We start from the raw sequence: 25,145 nt of genomic DNA, 5'->3' as shown, positions 1-25,145 counted from the left end.
AATGGAATAGGCTTTCTGAGCAGAGACTTCTGTTTTTAATGTTTTTCTTTTCTTTTTCTTTTCTTTTCCCAGATGGGACTAGGTAAAACAATTCAAGCAATTGCCGTTTCCTATTACTATAAAAACGAATGGCCTCTCTTAATTGTAGTGCCGTCATCTCTGAGATACCCTTGGGTTGATGAGATGGAGAAGTGGATTCCAGAACTCTCTCCAGATGATATTAGTATCATTCAGAACAAAACTGATATTGGGTGAGTAAAGTTTGTTATTTTTCTACAGAAAGGCTTGTTCAACATCCCCTGTTAAAGCAGGGCCACCTAGAGCCGGTTGCCCAGGTCTGTGTCCAAGCAGTTTTTTAATATGTCCAAGGATGGAGACCCCACAACCTCTTTGGGCAACCTGTGCCAGTGCTCAGTTATCCCTGCAGCAAAACCAAAAGTGTTTCCTGATGTTCAGAGGGAACCTCCTGTGTTTCAGTTTGTGCCCTTTGCCTCTGGTCCTGTCACTGGGCATGACAGAAGGGACCCTGGCTTCATCCTCTTTGCACCCTCTCTTCAGATATTTATATACATTAATAAGGTCCCCCTTGGGCCTTCTCATCATTAGGCTAAACAGTCCCAGTCAGGCTTTCCTCGTAGAAGAGGTGCTCCAGTCCCTTAATCATCTTCATGGCCCTTTGTTGTACTCTTTCCAGTACATCTGTGTCCCTCTTGTACTGAGGAGCCCAGAACTGGACACAGCGCTCCAGGTGTGGCCTCACCAGTGCTGAGTGCAGGGGAGGGATCATACTGTTCACCACCTTTGCTGCAAAGGTACCGTGCTGGCTTGTCTTCGACTTGGTGTCTTCCAGGACCCCCAGGACATTTTCTGCTAAGCTGCTTTCCAGCTGGGTGGCCACCAGCCTATATTGGTGCACGAGGTCGTTACTCCCCACGTGCAAGACTGTGCACTTCTCAGTCTTGAACTTCCTGAGGTTCCTGTCAGCCCGTTTCTCCAGCCTGTCAAGGTCCCTCTGGATGGCAGTATGATCCTCTGGTGTATCAGCCATTCCTCCCAGTTTTGTATTATATGGTAGTTACTCATCTTTAAGAGGTCTGGTTTTTGCAAAGTAGCAAGTGCTTGTCTGCTGAAAATCAATTACTTCAGTGTGTCTCAAATTGAGCATATACAGTTATTTCTTGGTTCTGATGAATTAGCTTTACTCGTTAGCTTCTGTAGAACATCTTGAACACATTTTTGGAAAACTGGTATATGTTACAAAACAAGAAAGTAATTACTGTTAAAATCCTATTTAGCGCACTGAGAAAATCTGTAAGTTAGAGTAAGTATTCTCTAAATAACTGAAAAGGTCATCGTGACCTAGGCTTTCTATCTTTAGACTTAATAGCATGAATCCATCAAAGAGAGACTACAAGTCTTGTGTGTTATTAGAATAACTGCTATTACACTGAATTACGAGGGTATTTTTTAGTCTGCTTTACTGTAAGTGACTTGGTTGATTTCATGGTAATGTCTAGATGTTGTTTTAAAGCTTCTGGAAAAGGGAGACTGATCTTCGTGTTGTCTGGGGAGTATCAGAAAGTGACTTGACCACTAAGATGTGCAGATGGGACAGTAGCTTGGAACCTTCCTTATGGTACCCAGAGAAATTCAACTGAAAATGCATGAATCGCATGCGAATAATTAAAGTTTAATCAAGGGTAGCTGCTACTGATGGTCAAAATTTGTCATAGGAATATAGGAATTAAAATAAGGCTCCAATGACCCTTTTTTTCTTTTAAGCTATTTAGCTGAAGCGCACGCAAACTTAATGCTTATAGTGCTGAATACAGAAAGGAGAAATTTGGAGTAAGGGAAATGGTGGCAAAAGTAAATGGCAAACAGAATTCTGTTCATTTTATCTCTTAAGATTTTTAAAAGGAGTAGATCCTAACCATTATCACTTGCTTTTATTTAACCACAACAGAAGAGGAAAACTTGGGTTTCTGCTTGTTTCACTCCCAGGAGACTTCCTAGCTATAAGTGAACTAGCTGTTGAACTAATTAATATTTTAACATTAAAAAGTGTTTTATGAATTTGCAAGAAAATGCAAATGCAAAAATACGGCTGCCAGACTTGGTTTAGCATTTTGTTAAATTCTGCTTCCATATGTTCAGCTTTAATTTCTCTCAGTTCAATACGTTGCTTTTCTTCAAAACTTCAGCAATGAAATGTATTGCTTGAATGTTGTTTAACTTCTTAATTTAAACAGGTTAAAATATATTTATGCATCAGTTCAGGTTCTTACAGTTTCTGACTGCATTTGAAATCGGATGTTTCTTGAATAAATTGGTTCCACTAAAAATAATTTTATTTGTAATTTTTGTTATCCACCCATCACAAAGGGGCAGGGGAAATTTTTGTTTTCCTGGATGCTACATTTATCTGTATAGTAACAGCCGTAGTCTGTAGTGCATTGACCACAGTGCCGGTGCTCTCTCTAACCGTTACCTCTTCTTCTGTGTCCAGAAGCATGAATGTGCACATCCCCATACTTTCTTTCTCTTAAATACTGAAGGAAGCTTCAACTTAGCGGTTATTGGTTGTTTTTATCTGTTGCTACTGGAGAACAAATAAAGACAGACTACAGCAGAGCGGTCGTGTTGGACAGACGGATAGACCAGCTATGACTCTCATTCTGGTGACTTGTCTAACAACTTTAAGAGTTCCTGTGCTTCTCAAAGGCTCCTGAAAGGCCACAGTGCTCTCTAGTGATTTTAAAATCAGTTTGTGCCTCCGGCCTATATATGTCTTTAAATTTATTGTAAAAAGTTCCTTTCCAATTAAGTACCAGTTTTTCATCTTGTGCCTTGTTGATTCCCTGCTTCCAGTTTTTTGTTTTCTTTATATTATGTTTGAGGAAAAAAGCTGGATATATAGCTCTGATACAAATTTTTTTTCAGGTGGTGAGGTTCAGCCTGGACTGTACTTTTTTTTACAGTACCCAAATACTCAGAGACAGTATAGTTAGTCATCTTAGTCTGCTGGTGAGGTAACTCAGTACACAGAGCAGTGATAGCTTGTATAGAGACATTATTACCTCAGGTGTTTGAGTGCTGTTTACAGAGCATGCTCACAGATCTGACTTGTGTGGGTAACTTTTTATCCAGAAGGTGGATTTTTCCCCTGTGATACTCCTGCAAAGGAGCATAAGTTGAAGCAATGCAACCAGATAAATTAACTTCCTTTTAAATGCAGTGTGTCTTTGGAAAATGGTTATGAAATGTGTGTGATGTATGAATGTGAGCTGCTAGAATGTTTTAAACATCAAAACCTGTTATTATTAGCCTGACAGCCCACTAATTAATCAATCCAAAAGGCGTCATGCTCACTTTCTCAAAAAAATTCATTTGGTATTAGTTTGCTATATTAATTTTCGTACAATAAAAATTCACTGAGAAAACTTCTGTATTTTCTCTTTTAGGAGAATATCAACCAGCAAAGTAACGATTCTGGGATATGGCCTGTTAACTTCTGATGCACAGACTTTAGTAGACACTTTGTACAGGCAGAACTTTAAGGTAGTTGTGATTGACGAATCACACTATATGAAATCCAGAAATGCGACCCGCAGCAAGATTTTGTTGCCAATTGTGCAGAAAGCTCTTAGAGCTATTCTTCTTACTGGAACTCCTGCTTTAGGAAGACCTGAAGAGGTATTTGACATATTGTGTTCTGTTTTCATTTTTTGTAAGGATGGTATCAGTAATAAATGAAGAATTTTGTAGTTTTCTTGAATGTATATAATTACATTTATTAATTAGGAACCACAAGTAGTAAGAAACAAAACCAATGTCTTTGAGTTGATTATATTGATGTTTTACAAACTTGTTTCAAACTCATGTGCAGGTGACTTGAGACAATGTTTCTTATAAGAAAATAATCTCGCATGTGACAGACTGACTGTTGGGGGAAATAGAAAATGAAGGAGCCTCAGTAAAGAACTATTTGTTTGTACTGCGTAGGAGAGTCCTTGGTAGACAAGAACTTGCACGTAATCTTATACTTCATCATCTAATACAGGAAGTCCTTTGTTTATTGCTGATCTTTTGAATATTGTATTCTTGCATAAGTGTTGTATTGCGTAAGTGGAAAAAATATATCCTGTGCTTGTTGCCGTCCAGAAAGACAAATTTTCCTTTGAAGGAATTTCAAATTGTGGAATTGGGGAGGAACAGAGAGGAAACAAAAAACCACTTGGGTTTTTTACTGAACTCAAGAAAACTGCTTTTATTTATCAAATGTAGAAATAAATGGAATGTAAGAGCTGATTTATATCCAGGGAATTTATAAGGGTTATATAAGTAATACCTTACGCTTTACAGTTTCTTGTTGTGTAAATAGAACTTATGCCCAAACCCTTTGAATAATTTAATTTTTTCAGAGAAGTTACAACTTGAGAAGAATATCTACTGTATGAAAAAGGGCTTGGTGTATCATAAATGTTTACTCAAAACTTTAAAATAAATATTTGTATCTATGGGTGTGGATCATTATGAAACTTCCTGCTCATGTACCAAAGACATTGCAACCAACCCTGGAAGAAGAATTGAAGTTAGAAAGCATTATACTTTTATACAGTGCATTGATACCAAGACCGGTAAGCAACAATGCTAAAGGTCTTCAAAGGAAATTCCATACAAACTGTCCTTGATCACAGTAATGGGGTCAAAATTCATGAACAAATGGAAAATAATTTGAGACATTTTTGTAGTGATACCAAGTTCTGCCATGGCTTATGAGGCAGAGTGTAGAAAGCATTACATCTCTTTAATCAGTTTGTGTCAGAAGCTTTCTGTGAAGTCTTTAAATGGGATATGTATAGAAAAGGAAAACAGTTACTCATTTATATTTATGTACATTTACAGCAAATAATTACAGGCCTTTCTTGTTTAGCCTAGATCTGTGTCAAAATACAGCATTTCACTTGGGCAATTAAATTGCTTTTGGTTTGGGGTTGGTTTTTGTTAATGCTGCTTTTGAGTTCTCTGACTGCTGTCTTGAAAGAAGCCTGTGAAGAATAAAATTAGGCTGTAGTAATTCTCAGGAGAGGTCACTAACATGAGATTAGGTAATAGGAAAGCTTAAAAATGGCAGCAGTGATGTACAGTAGACTTAAATGCATTTCCCTGCTATTCTCTTAGGAGACAGCCTTTGATATTACTCCTTGTCTCTATGCTGCCCCTGCTACCCCTCAACACTGCATCTTGAATCTAGTAGTGATCTTGGAATCTGGGAATTTTTGACAGTAAAATAGCTTGTGAAGCAAGATTCCTTCTGGCTAAGCTTGTCTAAACTGGTATTTACCTCCTGCTACTCAGCTGAGAAGAAAGGTGTGAAATTTCTGGTCTGCATTGACATTGTCTATTTTCTGAAATAAAGGCTAAGGATTAGCAGGTTTTTCATGTATTTTAAGCATCAGACTATTCATGGAATACCTGCAGTGGAGCTTTGTAGAAGCCCATGTACCCAGCAAATGACAAAAATCGTATTTTTAGGAATAACATCTTCTCATCTGTGTTTTCTTATTCAGTGTAAATCTTTTCCAAGTCATCAGCACTGTCATGTTGTTCAGGGTGCTCTGTTCTTTGAGGCCCTCCTACAACTGTCCTGTCTCAAGACAAGTGCATGCTTCTATGGAATGTCTTTTCCATGTGTGCCAAGCTGTGTATTTTTTGTGCAACTATTGAATGTAAACTTAATACAATAATCGTATAATTATTATTTCTGAATAGTGTTATATTTGCAAGCAATTTTTCACTATTGTTGTTTTTTTTATACAGCTTTTCATGCAGATTGAGGCACTGTTTCCAGGAAGACTTGGAACTTGGAGTCAATATGCCAAAAAATACTGCGATGCTCGTGTCAGGTATTACTGTGCTTGCTTATTTATTTTCCTATGAGTGTCTTTGATTTTCTCATGTGAAGTGAGAGAATCAGTAAGTGGTACTTCTATTGCTGTATGTAAATACATCTTGCTTGGAAACCCAGGGTCAGATGCAGTCTCCTCCATCAAAGAAGGTTGGGAAAAAAATTAAATTGACAGGAGACTCTATTTGAGGACAAAATTGGAAGCTATTAAAGTTTGAAATAAAGTTTAAGTGCCATCATTCTGTTCAGTAAAATGAAATTTACTGTCATTAATGTGAAATGTATAGGTTTTACCTTTAAAGCTGGAGTTTCAGCTACAGCTGAAACTTGGGAGTTTCTGACTGTATTATGGGACCCGCTCTTTATGCTATCCCTCCATACTTGGGTGGAAAAAAAGTCCAATGCTTGTTTCTATATTTTAAAGATGGACTAAGTAAAAGAGGAAAAAAGTCCCAAAAGCACAGTAGTGTGTAATCCTCTTTGAGGGACTGAATATAGGCATTGTAAATTCTTGTCCGCCGCCTTGCCTCCAATTTGCTAGGTAACATTGCTCATTACACATGTTTTCACACAAGTGCCTAATGAATTTTAACCCATTTTTTTATGCCTTGCATCTTTCATGAATTTGCATGTTTCATGAAGTTGTTAACTTAAGGATGATTCATTTCCCTCTGAATTGCTTCCTTAAGTTTACTTTAATTATTGGTTTCTCTAGCTATATTAAAACAGAGGGAGTAGAAGCAGCTCTGATTTAAAATGCTCGATTTAACTCATCTCAATCTATATTACAATCTGGAATGAAAGAAATTGTGGGAAGGGAAGAATCTTTGGAAAAAATTTTTAGCTAAAAAATTTCTTAGCTCCAACTTTGCATATATTTGAAACAATGGATTTTGTCAGCTAAATTGGCTAGCATTTAGATTTAATTTTTACAGTAATAATTACATGGTTTCATATAACTTGGTTTTCTCCCTCCATCATACGCATTTTATCAGCATTTAACTTCAAATAACATGGAAGAGTGCTGTCTTAATTTTCAGACAGAGAAATGCTATTTTTTCCGTGGTGTTTTGACTGAATGCATCTGTAATTTTCACGCCACAAGTGTGCGTGGGTACAGCATGGTTAGCTACTCAATCATAGATGATTATCTTATTTTTGGAATACCATAAATGTAATAAAAATCAAGTTCAGGGTTTGGCAAGCTTTCAATAAATAACTTGGTCTTCATGACTTGGCTGAAACAAAACATCCTGTGGTAATGAACTCGATAGGATTTTTTTTATGCAGCACTTTCTGTGAAAACGTTGTGGGGTTTTTTACTGAGGTGTTCATAGACACCTGTTTCTAAAGATGAAGCCCAAAGTATTTTTGTGAGGTTTTGCCTACCATTTCTTTTGTCCTCAGTGCTCAAGCGGGAGGGAGGAAACCTTTCTAAGGACAGCTATATAAATAGACCAAGGAAGGGATATGAGGGCAAGGTGTTGCTGTCTTCCATCTACATAGCATTTGGACTGTGTTATGCCAGTACTTCACCAGCATAGAAGCGAGCCAACTAGAAAACTCTTGATAAGCTCAGTAAGGCTTCACCTTCTCTAAATGATGTATCGTGGGGGTTTTTTTGTAAAAAAAAAAAAAAAAAAAAAAAAAAAAAAAGTTACCAGGAAAATTGCATGCTTGCAACATACTCTCCTGGCCTTGGAAAATGTTACCTGGGCTTTTCTCCAAAGACAGCAAAATCTGTCATGCTCTTTATTTTGTTATCTCTTGGCAATGTTGACAGAGAAAAGCTGCTGTTCCTGCTGCAATGCTTCCTTAAAAACAACAAAGCAAAGAACAAGGAAGACTAAGTTAATAAATTCTTTCTCTTTACGACCTTTAGCTTTTAAACCTTGAACCTACTTCCTCGATTTAACCTTGCTCATTCAATAATATTACATTTAATGACGGTACCTTAAGCTTTAAATCCTGTCTCTGACTGTAACTAGGAGGGAATTCTTGGGGAGGGAAACAAAGGAATATTAATGGTGATATTTGCAGCTTTCATGATAGCTTCCCTGTCACTTGTTTCCCCCTATAATATAATAAAGAGCATTCTCATGGTGGTATATTCTTCTCACTAGTCCACTGAAACAAGAGTTATTATACCTGAAAATTTTGCTTCCTGTGGAAAGGGAAACGTAGCTGGGATGAGAGAGAAGACTATGCATCTGATGGGTAGTAATGCCTGCGGGCATCGGTATTAGCTGAGAAGCTGAAACAGCTTTGACCTTAGCGTTGGAAGGAATCACACAGGAAGCAATCATCTCTGGTGTAAACAGGCAAGCCAAGTGGTGTTATCCAGCATGCTTTTGTATCTAATAGTGTGTTTTAAAATTAATTATGTACTGAAGGTTTCCATTGAATTTGGAAGAGCTAGTTTTTACCGTCGGTGTTGATTTTTCATTTTCAGGTTTTTTGGTAAAAGAGCTCATTGGGACTGTAGAGGAGCTTCAAATTTAGAAGAACTACATCAACTTTTAAGTGAGATAATGATCAGAAGACTGAAGAATGATGTTCTAACTCAGTTGCCTCCCAAAGTTAGGCAGCGTATCCCATTTGACCTCCCACAAGCTGCAGCTAAGGTAAATTTTCCACTTTTGCTAAAAGTATTTGTTAGTAATATCTATGCATTCATATGTATGCATTTATATTATATGTAGTTACAAAGAAAGTGCAAATATATAGCATAGCATCTCTGTTATTCTTTCTAAAATATAACATGAAGAACATGAATATACCAATTTTTTGGCATCAAATAATGATAAAATTTGCTCTAATTTTGGTACGATCTTCTTCCTTCCTGTCTTGCTTTCTCTTAGATTTTGAACCCTGCAGTTACTTTTAGCCAAATTTGACAGTGTTCTCAAAATTACTCAGTTCCTAAACATTTCATGCTTGAAATGTAGATGTTGAGCTAGAACACACTTTGTACTATGTATCTAACAACTGATCTCTTCTGCCAATTAGAACTTGAATACCATTTTTGCAGAGTGGGAGAAATTAATGAGAAATCTGAATTCAGATGCCACGGAAACCCAATTTTCTCAAGTCATGTGTCTAATCACACGCATGTATAAAGAAACAGCCATTGCCAAGGTAAGCATGGAAGTCTTTTCTTAGTATATTTAAAATATGCAGTGTGGTTTTCAACTTAATAAAATTAGTTGTATTGGCCTGAATTCTACATGAGGTTGGTTTGTTTTGTAATTGCAACGTGGAGAAACACTCTCTTTTTCCCTGTCTGTTTGTGGAATAGGCTGAACCCCGTTACAGTGACCTGAGCTAAGCGTTAAAACTGTGACTGATTAGATGTCTGCTAAGCCGGCTGAGACTGTCCAGCCAGAGTCTCCCAACAGCACTAAGTGCATCTCACAGACTTTAGGGATATACTGGAGCAGGTACTTCAGTGCCATACCTGTGTGTCAGCAGCTGCTGCAGCTGACCCAGGACGGTGCTGACACGGCCCTTAGGCAGACTGCGTTCTGTCAGTACTGGGTCTCACGGATAAATGTGGACAAACAACAAGCCTTTCTAGCTGGTCTCTTTCTGTTCTATCAGATAGGACCCCGTGTTCTCTACTTCCTCCTATAGTACTGTAGCTTAAGATGTAAGAAAAACAAGTTAATGACCATAATGTTTTACATGCCCGCTTCTTACCCTGTTATCTGGCTTAATTATGGTAACCTATTTTTAGAAGAGGATAGAAAAAAAAGCTCTGCAGGCTGCTGGAGCAGTAAGAGTTGAGACTCTGACTCCTTCACGTTTTTTTCCTCCTTCTCTTAAAAATATCACCGTAGTTCTGTTTCTTACCCACTTCTCTAGTTTCTTCCCTCTGATAATCCATTTTCAAACAGGAAGCCGAAACATGAAAAAGACATCTGAGGACTGATGCAATGGGTATTGCATTAACCATTGATCACTGATAAATGTTATTAACTGTCATCATTGCTTTAACAGTTTTTGTAAAAGATACTGAAAATTATAATTGATACAAAAGAATTCTATGAAAATTTAAATACAGTAATACTTTAGGATTATGGTATCATGAAAGTATCTAAATTATTCTTTCAGTTTTGATAGATTGCTTTATGTGGGTGCAGATACAGAAGTTCTGATTAAACAATACCTTGTCCATTTGAAGTATATTTGGGCAGAAATCAGTTTTGTAGTTTTTTAAATATGGCTTAAAATGCCAGATAATGATGTTGTAACTAAAAGGGGGTTTATCTGCATCATAATCTGGAAGAAGTGCAATGTAATGATGTGACCTTTTGAGGATAAATGTGGGGGTTTTGTCTGAAGGAATGAGATGGGTTTCTCAAAGACATAAAGTTGTGATATTTTTTCAAACAAAATTGATTTGAATATTTTATACTTAGCAATGGCAGTGTTTGGTAAAATATTAAATGGATAACAAAAAGTATGGAAACTTACCTTTTAGTATTACATGAAGTTAAAAGACATGAAAATAAGAACTGTCTTTTTGAATATTTTTTTACATCTAACAAAAGCTCATTCTCTTACTCTAGGCAGGAGCAGTAAAGGACTACATCAAAATGATGCTTGAAAATGACAAATTGAAGTTTCTAGTTTTTGCTCATCACTTAAGCATGCTTCAAGCCTGTACAGAGGCAGTTATTGAAAATAAGGTAATGATTTAACAAATGTACACACAAATTTAACTCCATGCTTTACAAATATGTATGAGCTGTGTTTGAATTCAGCAGAACTGCCTTTGTGTACAGGAATTTATGGATTTTAAGTATACGCAGATCAGTGCAACTGGATTAAAAGGGATAGTGTGTTTTTGAAGAACTGTTTTGTATTTAAGGGTGAAGTAGACACTCTTACCTGGTATGATACTATTATTGAATCAGTGTTGTAGACAGTTGTTTCCCGTTTTTCTACCAATATGTTTCTAACTACTTTTTTAAACTTAATTTACAGAACATTATTTCACCTGAATATTTAATTCAAAGCAGTGTAAGTTTTTGCAAACAGCCTTTGTATTATTTTGATCATGGACTCTCAACGATGGTGCTAGGGAATGGTGCTAACTTTGCTATTTTATATTGTTATGATTTTGCACATGCTTGGAATTTCAATAAATCCTGTCAGGGAAACTACGGATTCTTCTCTGGAGTATTCCATTTTAAGATCCCATATTTGTTCTGACTTCTCCTATTGTAAATGGTGAAAACCAAGTGTACACTTTTCTCTAGATAGATGCTTCACTGTAAATCAGAGGGCAAACGGGTACTGATGTATCCCTCTCACCATGAAGGAATAGAACAGATGTTTACTGGGGGACAGAGGGTGGTTGGGTGCAAAAACGGGCACTGATAATGTCATTTTCTCTCTATTACAATACATTATAGGTTCGCTACATACGAATAGACGGAAGTGTTCCTTCGTCAGAAAGAATACATCTTGTTAATCAGTTTCAGAAGGATCCTGATACCCGGGTTGCTATTTTAAGTATTCAGGCAGCTGGTCAGGTAGGACAAAAAAAGAAAATATATGAAATAAGAAACCTAAAGAATATAGGTACTAGAGTCATTGGTGACTGAAGTGATGTACTGAAGGCAATCTATCTTCATGCAGTATGTCTTTTGTAGACTCATGTATTCATTTTTTTGCACTAATAATGTTAATCGTTTTAAACCTCTATTGAAATGACTTGAGCAAAATCAAGATAAGCATCATCATCTCATTCTTGAATAATTACTAAAACTCCATTTCTCTAAAAGTACAAGATTAATAAGAAAATAAACGTTTACTTTCGTAACAAAAAGCAGTATATGGTCTTTGCACAGTATTCAAGTATTTTTTGAATCTTACTTACATCTATCTGAGGCCCAAGGAAGAAATTGGTGTAATAGGCCCATCTGCTATCAAAGTGGTTCCTCTTATTTCCATGTAAAAATGTCCTGTACAGCCTTTAGCTTTCTTTTACTTTAGGTATTCAGTTTTTCGTGTGTGGTATCTTTCTTTCTAAAATGCATCTACTTGTTTTGTTTAGGGTTTAACTTTCACTGCTGCTACTCATGTTGTATTTGCTGAATTATATTGGGATCCAGGCCATATTAAGCAAGCAGAAGACAGGGCACACAGAATTGGGCAGTGCAGTTCTGTGAACATTCACTTCCTTATTGCAAAAGGAACAATGGATACTCTTATGTGGGCAATGCTGAATCGCAAGGTACGTGTGGAATAGAACCAAATAATCAAGAGCTTGCTGTAGTTCAGACAGAAATTAAATGCGTGTGCCAAGTAACATGCTTGCTTATCTGGAGCACTGTCTGGCTATAAGACAAATTGATACAGCTAGAATTGCTTGTCATCAGAATGTCCGTGTTTGTTCTGAACTAGTCTTTTTTAGCTTTTTGCTTTACATTTCGGATCGAAAGGTAAACAAGGTAGTTTTTGCCAAGATGGATAGGATGGTTCACATTTATAGGAGAATGTTGGTTTATCTTCTAGCTTTTTTTCTGGTTGTTCCATTTACAATTTTAAGGTTTTCTGGTCACTCATAACAGATCAAGTTTGTGGGTTTTTTTAATCGGGTTAATATTGTGCCTTAACTAAACTTCATTTCTGAGAAGCAGAAGCATTCTCAAATAATTCTTCAGTAGACTCAAGATTACTGTAATCTAATCTTCTTGTTGCCATTTTCAAGTGTTACCCAGTCCTCATTAAGAAGAATAGTTCCATTCTGCTTGCTTTCCTTACTTGAATGATCTTTGAGAGTTCAAAGGACTAAGAAAAATAATTTGCCTGTCTTACTTTTGTCACCTTTTTGTAGCCTTTGACACCATTCATTAGTGTCTTGTTTTGATAACTGACTTGTGTTAGTGTTCAGCTCTTGTTTTCTGACATTTCCAGAAGTGCCAACATGAAGAATAACTGCCTTTTAAACTCTAGTTGTCAGAATCATTTGAGATTCGGGTTACAGAGGACTCAATCTGATGCAAATGCTGACTTAAGGTGGTTGTTCCTGCATTTGGCTACCCCTGTGCTGTAGTGGTTCAATTGATTGTGTCTGTACAGTTACTGTATTGAGAAACTGGTAACCATTTTTTTTCCCCCTGATAATTTCCTCTGCTGCTGAGAAGTAGTCACAGCTTAAAGAATCTAGGTACTGCAAACTGTATTTGACGTTCATTTGGGGAATGAAGTTCTGTGTTCTAATTCCTGTAGGTACCTCTGAAAAAATCTGTCAGTCTAGGATGTTGAAGTCTCCTTAAACATGGCACAGATAGGTCTCAGTAATTCATCAACAATTTGCCTTACAAGTTCTGTCACTAAACTTCTTCTTTCAATTAATTCAGTTGTTGCTTGCCTGCACATGCCAAGCAAAATGTGTTAAGACTGTAAGAGATGTACACAATTTATATATTCTCTTTTACCTTCAATAAATACTGACATTTTGTATACGATTTCACAAGTCGTGGTGTGCTAAATACTTACTGTTATTCTTGCAGAAATGGATGCTGGGAGAGAAATAATTTTAATCACTTAAGTTTGTTTCAATTACTACAGTTTCTTACTTTGCTAATGCTGAATTAAGTTTACAAGGGAGGCAAAGTTAGCAAATTAAAATTGTTCCAACACATGAATTCCTTGGAAACTTTATGCAATTTGTCTTTCTGTAGTCCAGAGTTACAGGCAGCACCTTGAATGGCAAGAAAGAGAAAATGCAAGCTGAAGAAGGTGACAAAGAGAAATGGGATTTTTTGAGTTTTGCTGAGACCTGGACCCCAAATGAAAGTCTAGAAGATCCCAAAAATGAGCTTTTATTTACACATGTAAGGCTCAAAATTAGGTTTTCCTGTTTCCTTTCATTAAAAAAAAATGTATAGCCATTGTTTGCTTAAGCTTTCTATGTACTGCAGAATTTACTAATGGAGAAACACTAAATAAGTGGGAAAAAGTAATGTAAATTATGATTTTAAAGTTAGGTGAAGTTGGGAAAAGTGCTCTGCTGGGTATAAATGTGATCTGCAGGCTTCCAAGGGGCCCTTATGTTATGTTTAGGTGACTGACCCACCTCAGAGTCAGATATGACCAAGTAATTTCTGTTAAAATTAAATCTATATCAATTGTACTGAATTTAATTGGCTGGTACTTTAAAAACAATGTTTAAAAGCTTTTCCTTATAATAGGCGTGATCAAAAAGAGGCATAACAGTTCTGTGTATTTGTTTTCTGATAGTGTTGTTTCAGAATTTTCATGAGAATATTGAAGAGAATTTTTATGAAACAGAAGAGGAATGTTGAATTGCTTTTTCTGCTAGCTGTTTTTTCTTAAAGGAAGATCTCTTTTGTTTCCCACTCCAAAGCAGAAATAGCTTCTTGTATTAGAGAGTAATATCAATGGAGAAAAATCATTATTTTAACAGCTTCTGTTGCAGTAATTACTAAGTGGGGTTTACATATTTCTTTCCTCTTTCCTAGTTTGAAAAGGAAAGACAGCATGACATACGTTCTTTCTTTTCCCCAAAATCCTCCACTGAGAAGAAACGCAAAGTATTTTCTGGTAATGAGTCATTACATAATGATTCAGAGTTTTCTGAAGTCACAAAAGAGGAGGGTGCAGAGAAAAGCAATGAAAACCTGGATTCCTCAAGAATAAGTGATGTGGATACGGTTTGTCATGAAAGTACCTACGAACCTGAAGCTAAAAGAGCAAGAAGGAGAAGTGGATCTACTCCAGTCAACTCCAGTAAGAAAAAGACAGAATCTTTGACTGGAAAAAGGCCCTCTTTGCTTTCAGAACAAAACAATGAAGTCCTTCCTTGCAGCTCAAATACTTCAAGCAAAAGTAAATCTTTATTGGAAGTTTGGCACTGTAGTGTTTGCACATACAGTAATAATGAATTGGTCCCTTACTGTGAAATGTGCAATTGTCCTCAGAGCAGTAGTGGTAAGTAATATGTAGTGCAGAGAGAAGCGTGCATTTTTCATCTCAGTTGTGATTTAGTTTCAGAAAATATTTTTAAATATATGACTATACAGAAATCCAGGCAAAATATGAAGAATGATGTCTTTACATGTGCAGATACGAGTTAAGTGATCCTTCTTACTTTTGCTTTCCCCAAGGATCTTTTATGTGAGTCTAATTTGAAACAAATAGAAAATTCACGTAGATGTTAACAGGATATAAATTCTGTAAGGAAGAATATATGCTCAGCTTTCTTTGCAGCAAATGTAGCTTTCTTTGAGGTTTGTGGTTATTCTGAATTCAATTAAATGGCAAACTTTTCCTTTCAAAACTAAATGATGTGGTATAGATGCTTTATTAACTTTTATTAACTTGTTATTGTATATTTGTCGTGAGAGACATTACCCAGAAAATACGGTATTTCTTGCTCCAACAGGTCAGAGTAGATGTCTTTGATTAAATAAATTTAATAAATCTGGAAACTTAATAACACATTTTTATAAATCTGTCCTCATATTTGCCATTTCAGTTGCAAAGGAAAGAGTAAGGTTCTCTTTTTTTTTTTTTTTTTTTTTCTTTTGGTTTTGTTTTTTTAAATATATTTTATTTACATCTCTGTGCTTGTTTCCAAGTAAGAACAACTTCTGAATTACACAGGTATAGATCAATGTCTGGAAACCTGTGTGTTTATGGTATGCAATAACTGTATATAATATAGAATTGCTAATGGCAGGATTTATTGCATATATTTTGACATTAAGCTGAGTGCATGGAATTTCAGAAATGGAAAACTTTTTTTCCATGTGTTTATAGCTAACTTTAATATTAGAATAATAGTTTCCTAAGTGGTTGCACCATAATAATATTAGAGAATAAAATGACGTTTTTGTATTTCAATTGCACAGTCCTGTCTCCAGATGTGTATTCATTAGGTAGCTGTTTGTACAGGTAGCATAAATAATCACTTCTCTTGTTTCTTTGTTTATAGTTGAGAGAAATTGTGAAGCTCCCACAAGCCAAACTGAGGAAGATATGTCAAAGGGCTCCAGAAGCAATCAGGAGAAAGCAGAGTGCAATGCTGAAGATAGAAGAGAAGATTTTGGGGGAATGGTGACCCAGCAATCTGTTGAAATCTGTGAACAAGAAACTGTCAAAATTGAAAATGAAGAAAGTGAAAGAAAGTGTGGAGAAGGTAAAGTGGGACTCCTGCAAAAGAGTTATTACATCCTATTTCAAAACTCTATTAAATGCCTCTGGCATGGAAAATAACTTTTAAATAAAAACCTACACCTAGACAGAAGTAGATACACTAGCATGTGACTTTATTGTTTGAGCCTGGGATGTTTATTGAATTTTGATGATGGATAAACCTGGCTTTTCTGTACAACTCCTGAAGCCATACAGGGTTTTTGGCTGACTTAAGAACTATGTCAAACTCGCAGCTCTGAACCTGTATAGTTTTATTAAAACTTAGAATGGCATTTACTTGTGTTCAGGATAGCCACGGGCAAAACAGATGATAATTAATTCAGGAGAAACAAAAAAAATAAAATACACAAATATTTTAATAGCTTGCTGCTTGGGCTGTATATCTTATTATGTTGTTCTGGAATTAGATACATGTGTAATACTATTTTTAATGGCTGAGTAGACTGAATGAAATGAATGACGAAAAACACTTTAATGTCAACATTTTTTCTCTTTGTATGAGATGTAGATAAACTGGACACATTCCACGTATATGACAGGCTTATGTTCTGTGCAAGCAGAAATACTGACAGAATTCACCTTTATACGAAGGTAAACCTGAAAATATGCATGCATTTATATCCTTAGATACATAATTTTTAATGCTTGGCTTACGAAATGGAACTGATACATTAGATGTATGCTCAGATCATCTGTTAGAAATGCAGGTGATAGTTGTTCAAGATTCCTGCATGGATCTGCAGTGGTTAGGGGAGTACAGAAACCAGCAGTTGGTAGTTTTCTGGATCGTTTTTCAAGAGGGAGTCAGGACTTTGCAATTCCTTCTTTTAAGGGATAGAAAAGTTCACTGAGAAAGGTTTCTTCGAAGCTACTGTAAGAGTCAGTGTATTCAGGTGCAACTGCAAAGCATCTTAAATAACTGAGGGCAAGTCATTGAAATAATACATTTCAATTAGGCTGATAGAGCGGGGGAAAAAGCAAAAAATGAGTGTCCTCTTCTATCTGAAAACATCTTTAATATGCTTAAAGTGTACACTGCTTCCTAGCTTCACACATTTTATTCAAAGGCAAAGATGCATTTTGGATGGTATTTGGGCAACTGTATGGGTTGGTTTTGGCTTGGATAAGAGTTTCATTGTGCCAGATACTGCACAAAATCTTTCTGCTGGATGGTGAGACACCAGGGAGTTCTGCTTTGATTCTCTCTTGAATGTTTGTGAATTGTCAATAAGTTCCTGGGTCATATATACCCACTGGGACAACTTGTTCCTTAAAAATTAAGTGGAGGAGAACTTGATCAAACATTTTTTTAAAAAAACCAAAGTTTACTAAACAATGCTCTATCTAAAATTCTGATTTTAAATTGCAATGAATGACATTTTCCAATCCACAAACATTCATTTCCCTTGGAAATTCAGTCAAGAGGTTGATAATTTCTGTTTCTTAATTTAAGGCAGTTTGTGTGTCTGAACTATCTGAAAATCAAAAAAATAGCAGATATATTCAAGGGTTAAATTTTCATGCTCTTTACTTTTAGGTATATTAACACTAATCATATTTCTTGCATCTGTGCTGTTATCATACATCTGTGGCTTATTGTTTGTTTCTGGAAAAATCTTACCTTGGGGGACTAAATTTAGTAGGAAGGGAGGGTAACTTGCTTGAAACAGATAATTTTTTTTCTAAATTGTGCTGCACTACATCTCTAAACAAAACTGTTTCCTTGTCTAGGATGGTGAACCACTGAATCATAATTTCATTCCATTGGACATACAGCTGGATAACTGGGAGGATTTACCAGAGGCTTTCCAGCATAAACAAAATCGTTCATTGGTAAGAACAAATTCTACTGGCACAGTAATACAATATTTAATACAGAGGGCTTTGGCTTGTGTTTTTTTAAAAAATTGCAGAACACTTAGAGGTCTTGGGATCTAGGCACAGTTTCATCAATGCACGCAGATCTTCTAAATGTTGATGAGAATATTAATTATGCAGTCTGTTACTTTGGCAAATTATCATGCCTCCTGTTAACATTTCAATAGATGGAATCAACCAGGCATCATTTAATTTCTCACTTACAGGATTAGTAACTAACATTCATAAGTCAACAAAATAGCTTTTTAAAGGTTATGAATTAAATGGGACATGTAATGAACGTGCTAGATTATGTCAGAGCTGCAGTTCCGAGCAGGCCTGCAGTCTCATTTCTTCCTTTGGTCTTCTAACAATTTTCAAAGCAGCATGGGGCACAGCTCCACCGAGATGTGTAGCTTCCGTTAATTGCGTAATAAAGATCACATTCATAATGGTGTTTGAGACGAACATTAACACTGTAAACCCAAAGTACTCAAGGACAGACATAAAGAATTTAAATTGGATGTGCTGTATTATCTGCTGAACGTAGTTTTGTTAGCTGTTCTCTCCATTTAAAGAGAAAGGTAATTTGGAAAAGCAGATTCTACAGTTTCTTAATTTAGTGTTATGCATGTATCAGAAGGTTAGAGGAAAGCAGAAAAATTGTCCGTAAACACAATTATAAATGTGGTTCAAGTACTGGAAGCAAACTTTCTTTTTCGGAGAGACCAGCTGCAACAGGAGGATGACTGCTGTAAGCAGAAAGCTCCTTTGCACCTCTGGTTTTCCCACCAGCAAAGTCTTGCTTACACAAGAAATGTTTACCAGAGGCTTTTTCAAGAAACCTTTATCCTATGGCTACACCTTAGATTAGTAAAGGCCGTTTCTGGCCTTATTTTATACCTTCTGGATCAACGCATGTAGCAAAACCGTTCTTGTAGTCAATGCCAAAGCTGCCAGAGTTCTTGAGCAGGGTGGGGGGTTGCAGCTTGTGGGAAAACTGCCTTGAAGGGACCATCTCTGATCACACCGGCTGTTGTCATCCAGTTTGGAATGTATTAATTCACAGCGCTCTTGTACTGTGATCAGAGGCTTCTGTGTACTGTCTGTCGTGCTGCTGACAATAGCATTCTTTGCCAGATACTGAGGTTTGTGAAAGAGTGGAGTCATCTAACAGCGATGAAACAGAAGATTGTCAGAAAAAGTGGTCAGATATTTTGGAGTCCTATTCAAGCTGCAGAGGAGCTGTCTAAAAAACAGTCAGTGGTCAGCAGCACAAAAAGGTATGTGGCTTTTAATTCTGCTTCCTTTTTACTAATTGCTGCAGGAAGTTTGATATATTAAGGGAATTTCAGTGGAATGATACTGAGACTAAGCTGGTCGTTTGATAATTGCTTGTTGCGTAGTGACAAACATAGGCAACCGCGCATGCCAGTCAGCCTGTTGGAATGGAAGTGCCGCTTCCCTGTCCGGCACCGCTGCATTCAGCGGCTGTTCAGGCTTTGCTGCACTGCATGTTTAAACACCTGGAACTTGCCAAAGAATTTTGAGGAAAAATTCTGACCTCAGGGACTCAACAGAAAAGTAAGGTCAAAGAATCTTGTTTTTTCCCCACCTGGAAGCAGAAATAAATCATTAGTTGCCATCAGTGATATAGTGGGGTATTCATAATTTACAGCATACTCCAGTCTTATAGTAATTTTTTTTTTCTTTAAACAGTTCTGTTCTCTGTGGATGACACTTCTCAAAACGATTGTTTTCCTTGCTGGGTGCCACTGAAAAGAGCTAGTGTTTAATCCTGGCTAAAATCTAAAACTACCTCTCTTCCACTTTCTTTCCTTTTTGTGATGCACTGCCTTGCGTGACAGACATTTGTAGCTTCGGTGCTGTCATTGCTCTCCACAAAACTTCTAATGTGTCCAGGTTAACTCACCAAGGTGCCTCTGCAAACTACCTAAAACCTTTTTATTCCTTTCAGTCCCTAGTGTTAAATTCTCCAGGGTGACTCTTCAGCTGTAGGTAAGAATTCAAAAATAGAGTTTGTAATTCCAGTAATAAAGAAGCAGCAGGTAGTAGGAGTTTCTCAACCTGATCGTTGTTCCTGTTGCCTGGTCGTTGTTGTTCCTGTTGCCTGGTCGTTGTTGTTCCTGTTGCCTGGTCGTTGTTGTTCCTGTTGCCTGGTCGTATCATTCCATAAAATGTAGGAAAGATTTAACTGAACCAGGTTAGAAAACTTACGGCAACCTACAGTGGCCTTCTAAGGTAGCGTATAGGGTTTGGTGTATGTATATTACGTACAGAGAGATACACTTGTGAGAAGTTGTCTGAATAGTGGTTTTTGGAAGCATGATCAGAGTGAAACAATTGGAAAGCCTTACTGAAAAGCAGTGGTAGTTGGTGTGTTTGCACATGAAAATGAAGTGAGCTCACATGTAACTGCAAGGAGTCCTCCAGTGCTCGGAAGGGTTCCTGGATTGTCTGGAATGTCAGTGACGCTTCACCCGATGGAACAAAGCGCTTTCAGATTTCGCTGTCAGGCAGTATCAAATTGCTCTCATTTTTTAATAGTTATATACAAAACAACTTGACTGCTTGCTGGCTAGAGCTGAATCTGGTTTTAGAAAAAGGTGTCTTAATTAATATGGAAGTATTATGGTGAAGGATGCTTTCTCAGACTTGAAACTCATTTCTCTTCCAGGAGATGAGGAACATTTCAAGACAATATGCTGTACCGATCAGAGTGAATATTCTTTGAGGGAGACTGTTCCCTTTGTAGGATATTGACAGCATTTTTAATTATTTTAGGTACGTGACCAAGGAGGATGTAGCAGTAGCCTCACTTAACAAAGCTAGCAGCAGTGGGGGCAGCATCCGCCTCATCTCAAAAGAAAGCAGAGTTTGTCTGAAGAATGAAAATGCTTCTATTGAACAGTTGGGTCATTCCACAAAGTAAGTTTATTAATGCAATAAGGTGATTAAGCTTTTTCTGCACAGATTTTTTTAAGATAGTAGAATTATTTGCTATGAGTGTTTACCTTGGTGAAGTACAGTGTTTAGATAAGAAACTTACTGTAGTGCTCATAAGCTGTGGTTTACTCTTGTAACAGTTTAGATTACATCTGTTGTCTGCTGATATAGCTGGTAATTAACTGTGTCTGATTAAAATGAAACAAGAAAATAGTTATACAATTCAGTTAAGGAAAAAAGACTGTTAGCTCAGGCCTTCTTGTGAGGTCAACAGTAAATTAGGGGCACAAAACTTTCTTGTATTTTGCCTCAAAATTTAGAAAGAGGGAGAAAAGAACATTAAAATTCTAGACATAAAATGCCCTTTTAAAATAACGTATTAAACTGGCAGTGTGGATCCTGCCCGGAGGTAAGCCTGTTTGGAGTAGGGAACCAATAGGCAGCCATGAAGGTTGCATGGGGAAGTCAGGATGCTTCCTTTGACTTGTTAATTCTGTTAAAGAGGGAGCTGAAATGTTTCACATTTATATGTCTACATGCCCGGGAGAAACCACCGTTTTATAAATACAGCATTATTTCAGCTAATAATTAGGTGTGCACTTGTAAATGTAGTAAGATGTGCAAAAGAAGAATTTTTAACATGGTGGTGTTAAATTGTCAAATTTTGCTGGAATGGAAATGTAAACCAAGTAGATGATTTGCCCTGTGCAGGTATCAATCTGAGCAAGATACTATTTCAACTAAAATTTGTATTTCAGAGCATAAAAGGTAGCTAATGGAAATAGTGTGTAAAAAACCTACTGCACTGTGTTGCTGAATGCCTCCTTTATGAAGAGCTGTCCTTTGTTTTCTGCAAGCAGGTTGCATTCAGAAAACCGAAGAGGTCCATCAGCTCTGCATTCAGAGCAGACTGAAGCTGAAGGCTCCTCCCTACCCAAAGGCTATTTGCAAGCCTTGGACAGCCAAGGGAACCCCCTCTGTCTGCGCTGTCAACAGCCAACAGCTCAGCTTGAGCCGGGCTGCCAGAGCCAGGCTTGGGACACGCGATTCTGCTCTCATGCCTGCCAGGAGGACTTCTTGATTCGCTCTAGTCAGAGCTACCTGCGGACTAAAGTGTTTGAAATTGAACACGGCGTTTGCCAGTTTTGCAATCAAAATGCCCAGGAGCTCTACCTCAGCATCAGAGATGCACCCAAGAGTGAGCGTAAGAAACTTCTGGAGAGTTCTTGGATGTCTCACCTTCCACTTGGGCAGGTAATTGTACTGGGGTTTAAGCCATAACAGCTAATCTGTGTATTCCTGTAGCAGATGGTTCAGAGAAATCCAAAATGTTCTAGATTTAAGATAGAAGGTAAACATAGTGCCAACGACAGAATAAGAAAAAACAAATCCTTAAAAACCAACGAACACCAAAGCCAAACAAAAAGAAATAAAGAAGTCTCAATGTCTTTTGCACACTTCTCATCTTTAAGTCATAGGCATGAGACTTCAGATTCCTTAGGAATGGATGTAGCCTTAGCAGTACTAAGTTATTCCTACTTTGCAGAATGTTTGGTAGGAGCTTAACAAAAGCCAGTTGTCACAGCTCCTCTTGGTCTCCTCCCAAAATGCGTTACTAACTGCCACCATTCTTCCATCGCTGTGACTGCTGCTTCGCTCACTTGAAGGCAATGCAGCAGGGAGGGAGAAGTCCCTACAGAAAATGGTGGGTTTATTCAGAAACTAACGTATTTTCTGCTGCAAAACTGAAATCCTGCTTCAGAAGCAACTGGTTCTAAATTGTGTGAATTGATTCTGCAGACAGCCGTTGAACCCCATTGCAGAATTAAAAAAAAAGGTTAATTTACCATCACTGGTCATATGTATGAGATCTCCTTTGTTGCTTGCAGCTTTTGAAAATATCTGAAACATTTAAAACACTGAGATGGGAAGTCTTGTGGAGTGGGGGTATCTGACAGCCTTCTATGTGAACACAGCTCCGTGCTCAGTTACATTCTTCAGCTTTTTGAAAGCTGATGCAGGGCTTTGTCACCTAAGGTTTCTCAATGCCTGCCATTACAGTTATACTGACTTGATCAGAAACTTAACAGACCTAGATAGTCTTTAATTTTTGTGATGGGACTATAGCTACTGGACCCTTTATATTTGTGTGTATTTAATAGCAGCACTTGACAAAATGGCATTGAGGATACCTTACTGTACCAACCTTTCATTCTGTCTGCCCTTGGCCCACTGCAGTGTGCTTCAGCATGCTGCAGGCCAGGTGAAACATGCCAGCTAAAAGTACGGTTGTTCACTTGTCCAGTGGGAGTAACAAAAAAAAAAGCTAAAAACCTACAGCTTACTTCCTCTTGATGAAAACTCTTAAGTAGCTACTTCCCTGAATTATTTTCTCATGACAGCAGAACATCAGGACATACGTGCAGTGCAGAAGTATCTGACGTTTCCAATGTCATGTCCTCTGTTTCCGGCAGCTGAATGACATTATAACAAACCCGACGGAAGGCCAATTCTGGCAGGTGGATCACATCAAGCCCGTTTACAGTGGAGGAGGACAGTGCTCCCTGGAGAACCTTCAGACGCTGTGTACAGCCTGCCACCGAGAGGTCAGTCCAGTGCTGCCACCACCACTCGCCCCCTCACAGGGAAACCTCTGGAATGGGCAGCCGGGCAGGATTTATCAGAGATATTTTGGGCACTCCAGGAGGTAATGCAGCCTCGGCCCTGGGCTGCCCCACAGCCTCTAGCCCCAGGCAGCGCCTGCCCCCCCTGCGGGTGAGCCCGGTGGGAATGCCCTGAGCAGGGGGAGCAGGGCGCTGCTGCCCCCCTTCCTCCTGCCTCTTCTGGCAGCGCCAGGCTGTCATCCAGCTCCGCAGCCCTGCTGCCTCCAGCTGAACAACCCCTGTGCTCGCAGCCTCTCCATCCCGTACAGCCAAGGTGTCGAGGTAGCATTAAAGGGTTACAACAGTTTCCTCAGGATTTGGGAAGATGTCACCTTAAACGTTTGCATTTCATTATGCTGTCTTCTGCAGAGTTAGACTGAAGTTTAACTGGGGGCTCAGGCTTTCCATGGCGCACGCTGTTGCCAAGTAACACCGCTTCCTGACCAGACCTACCTTTCTCTGTTGCAGAGAACTGCCAAACAGGCCAAGGAGAGAAGCCAGCTGAAGAGACGTTCTTTAGCAACCAAGTACGGCTGTGATATCACAAAATTTTTTGTGAAGATGTAAAATATATTGCTACATTCTAACACAGAAACCGCTATAGTTACACAGTGTTCCTCATGCACGGATTTCAAATAACAGCTTTGTAGTCAATCATGCTGTCGGTAGAGGGAAGAAAATATGGAATTAAACCCACGGAATCATTTATAATGCTGATTGTCAAAGGGCCTTTGGTAAGTGCGTACAAGCTACTTGATCGTGGTTATATTTTTATGACACTATAGTTTAAAGCTAAATTTCTGTGTGTAACCTTAATGCAATTTGGAAGCATTGCTATTTTCTTATTACAGTGTAGTTACAGCTGCAGGAATTTGACGAAGTTCTGTTGAAATTTTTCTTGGTCTTACAGAGCTCAGGGTCCCTACAGGACAGGAAGGTATCTTAGTTTAAAATACTTTCTTTGTTCACGTATCAATTGCTGTAGAAGATAGAGGCTCTGATATCTATTATGACAGAAATCGCAAGAGCTGAGGGATTAGTCTCAGAAAACGGCCTTACACGCTTCTGACCTGCTGTGAAAGGCCCGCTGTTGGCACTGGTGACTTGTCAGAGTCTGGCACTGCGAATTAATGTCTGTTGAATTCTGGGTTTACTTAAACCAGCTTGTATTAAAAACTTAATTGGTAATATTTGTTGTTCCTTATCAAAATTATCTCTAAGGTAGCTTCTGGGAAATGCTAGTCACTTTCTCCTTAGAGAGCTTGCAGAGATGCTGATTACTTCAAATAAACACGTTTCTTTCCATGCTTTGTCTGTCTCTCCCTGAGCCCATGAATGCCATAAAGCAGTACTAAGTTCATAAAGCACACCTGTATGCTATGTGTCATCTTTGGAAAGTCCACAGCTGCCCTTTTCAAGTATATCTAGTTAAAACAACGATAACCCAGAAAGCTTTTCAGCTTATGAGAAAAATTCTTCAAGTTCTAAACATTCTTTTTCTCAGTTAACAATGTAAGACAAGGTGGTGGTGTGAGTGCACCATTTTCTGCAGA

General features: G+C 37.8%; 1 protein-coding gene across 10 annotated transcripts in view; it reads left to right on the top strand.

Moving 5' to 3' along the window:
* ZRANB3 (zinc finger RANBP2-type containing 3) overlaps window positions 1-24,698 on the top strand; it is a 51,233-nt gene extending 26,535 nt beyond the window's left edge. For 5 of the 10 annotated variants that reach the window (XM_056349541.1, XM_056349531.1, XM_056349532.1 and 2 more), the window contains 18 exons: window positions 73-251; window positions 3,465-3,696; window positions 5,824-5,909; window positions 8,364-8,535; window positions 8,921-9,049; window positions 10,483-10,602; window positions 11,332-11,451; window positions 11,976-12,155; window positions 13,609-13,761; window positions 14,410-14,878; window positions 15,885-16,088; window positions 16,608-16,696; window positions 17,837-17,938; window positions 19,103-19,245; window positions 20,768-20,911; window positions 21,787-22,183; window positions 23,404-23,535; window positions 24,061-24,698. In XM_056349541.1, the coding sequence (XP_056205516.1) occupies window positions 73-251; window positions 3,465-3,696; window positions 5,824-5,909; window positions 8,364-8,535; window positions 8,921-9,049; window positions 10,483-10,602; window positions 11,332-11,451; window positions 11,976-12,155; window positions 13,609-13,761; window positions 14,410-14,878; window positions 15,885-16,088; window positions 16,608-16,696; window positions 17,837-17,938; window positions 19,103-19,245; window positions 20,768-20,911; window positions 21,787-22,183; window positions 23,404-23,535; window positions 24,061-24,159 (3,150 nt within the window). In that variant the 3' untranslated portion in view covers window positions 24,160-24,698. The remainder of the gene's footprint in view (window positions 1-72; window positions 252-3,464; window positions 3,697-5,823; window positions 5,910-8,363; window positions 8,536-8,920; window positions 9,050-10,482; window positions 10,603-11,331; window positions 11,452-11,975; window positions 12,156-13,608; window positions 13,762-14,409; window positions 14,879-15,884; window positions 16,089-16,607; window positions 16,697-17,836; window positions 17,939-19,102; window positions 19,246-20,767; window positions 20,912-21,786; window positions 22,184-23,403; window positions 23,536-24,060) is intronic. The other 5 variants (XM_056349539.1, XM_056349536.1, XM_056349535.1 and 2 more) reach the window with 5 other exon arrangements.
* Window positions 24,699-25,145: the final 447 nt, after the last annotated feature.

The sequence above is a fragment of the Falco biarmicus genome, chromosome 8, assembly GCF_023638135.1.
Source record: "Falco biarmicus isolate bFalBia1 chromosome 8, bFalBia1.pri, whole genome shotgun sequence".
NCBI classification, from domain to species: domain Eukaryota; kingdom Metazoa; phylum Chordata; class Aves; order Falconiformes; family Falconidae; genus Falco; species Falco biarmicus.
Note: the sequence above shows the minus strand (reverse complement) of the source record. Positions and strands in the feature narration are given on the sequence as shown.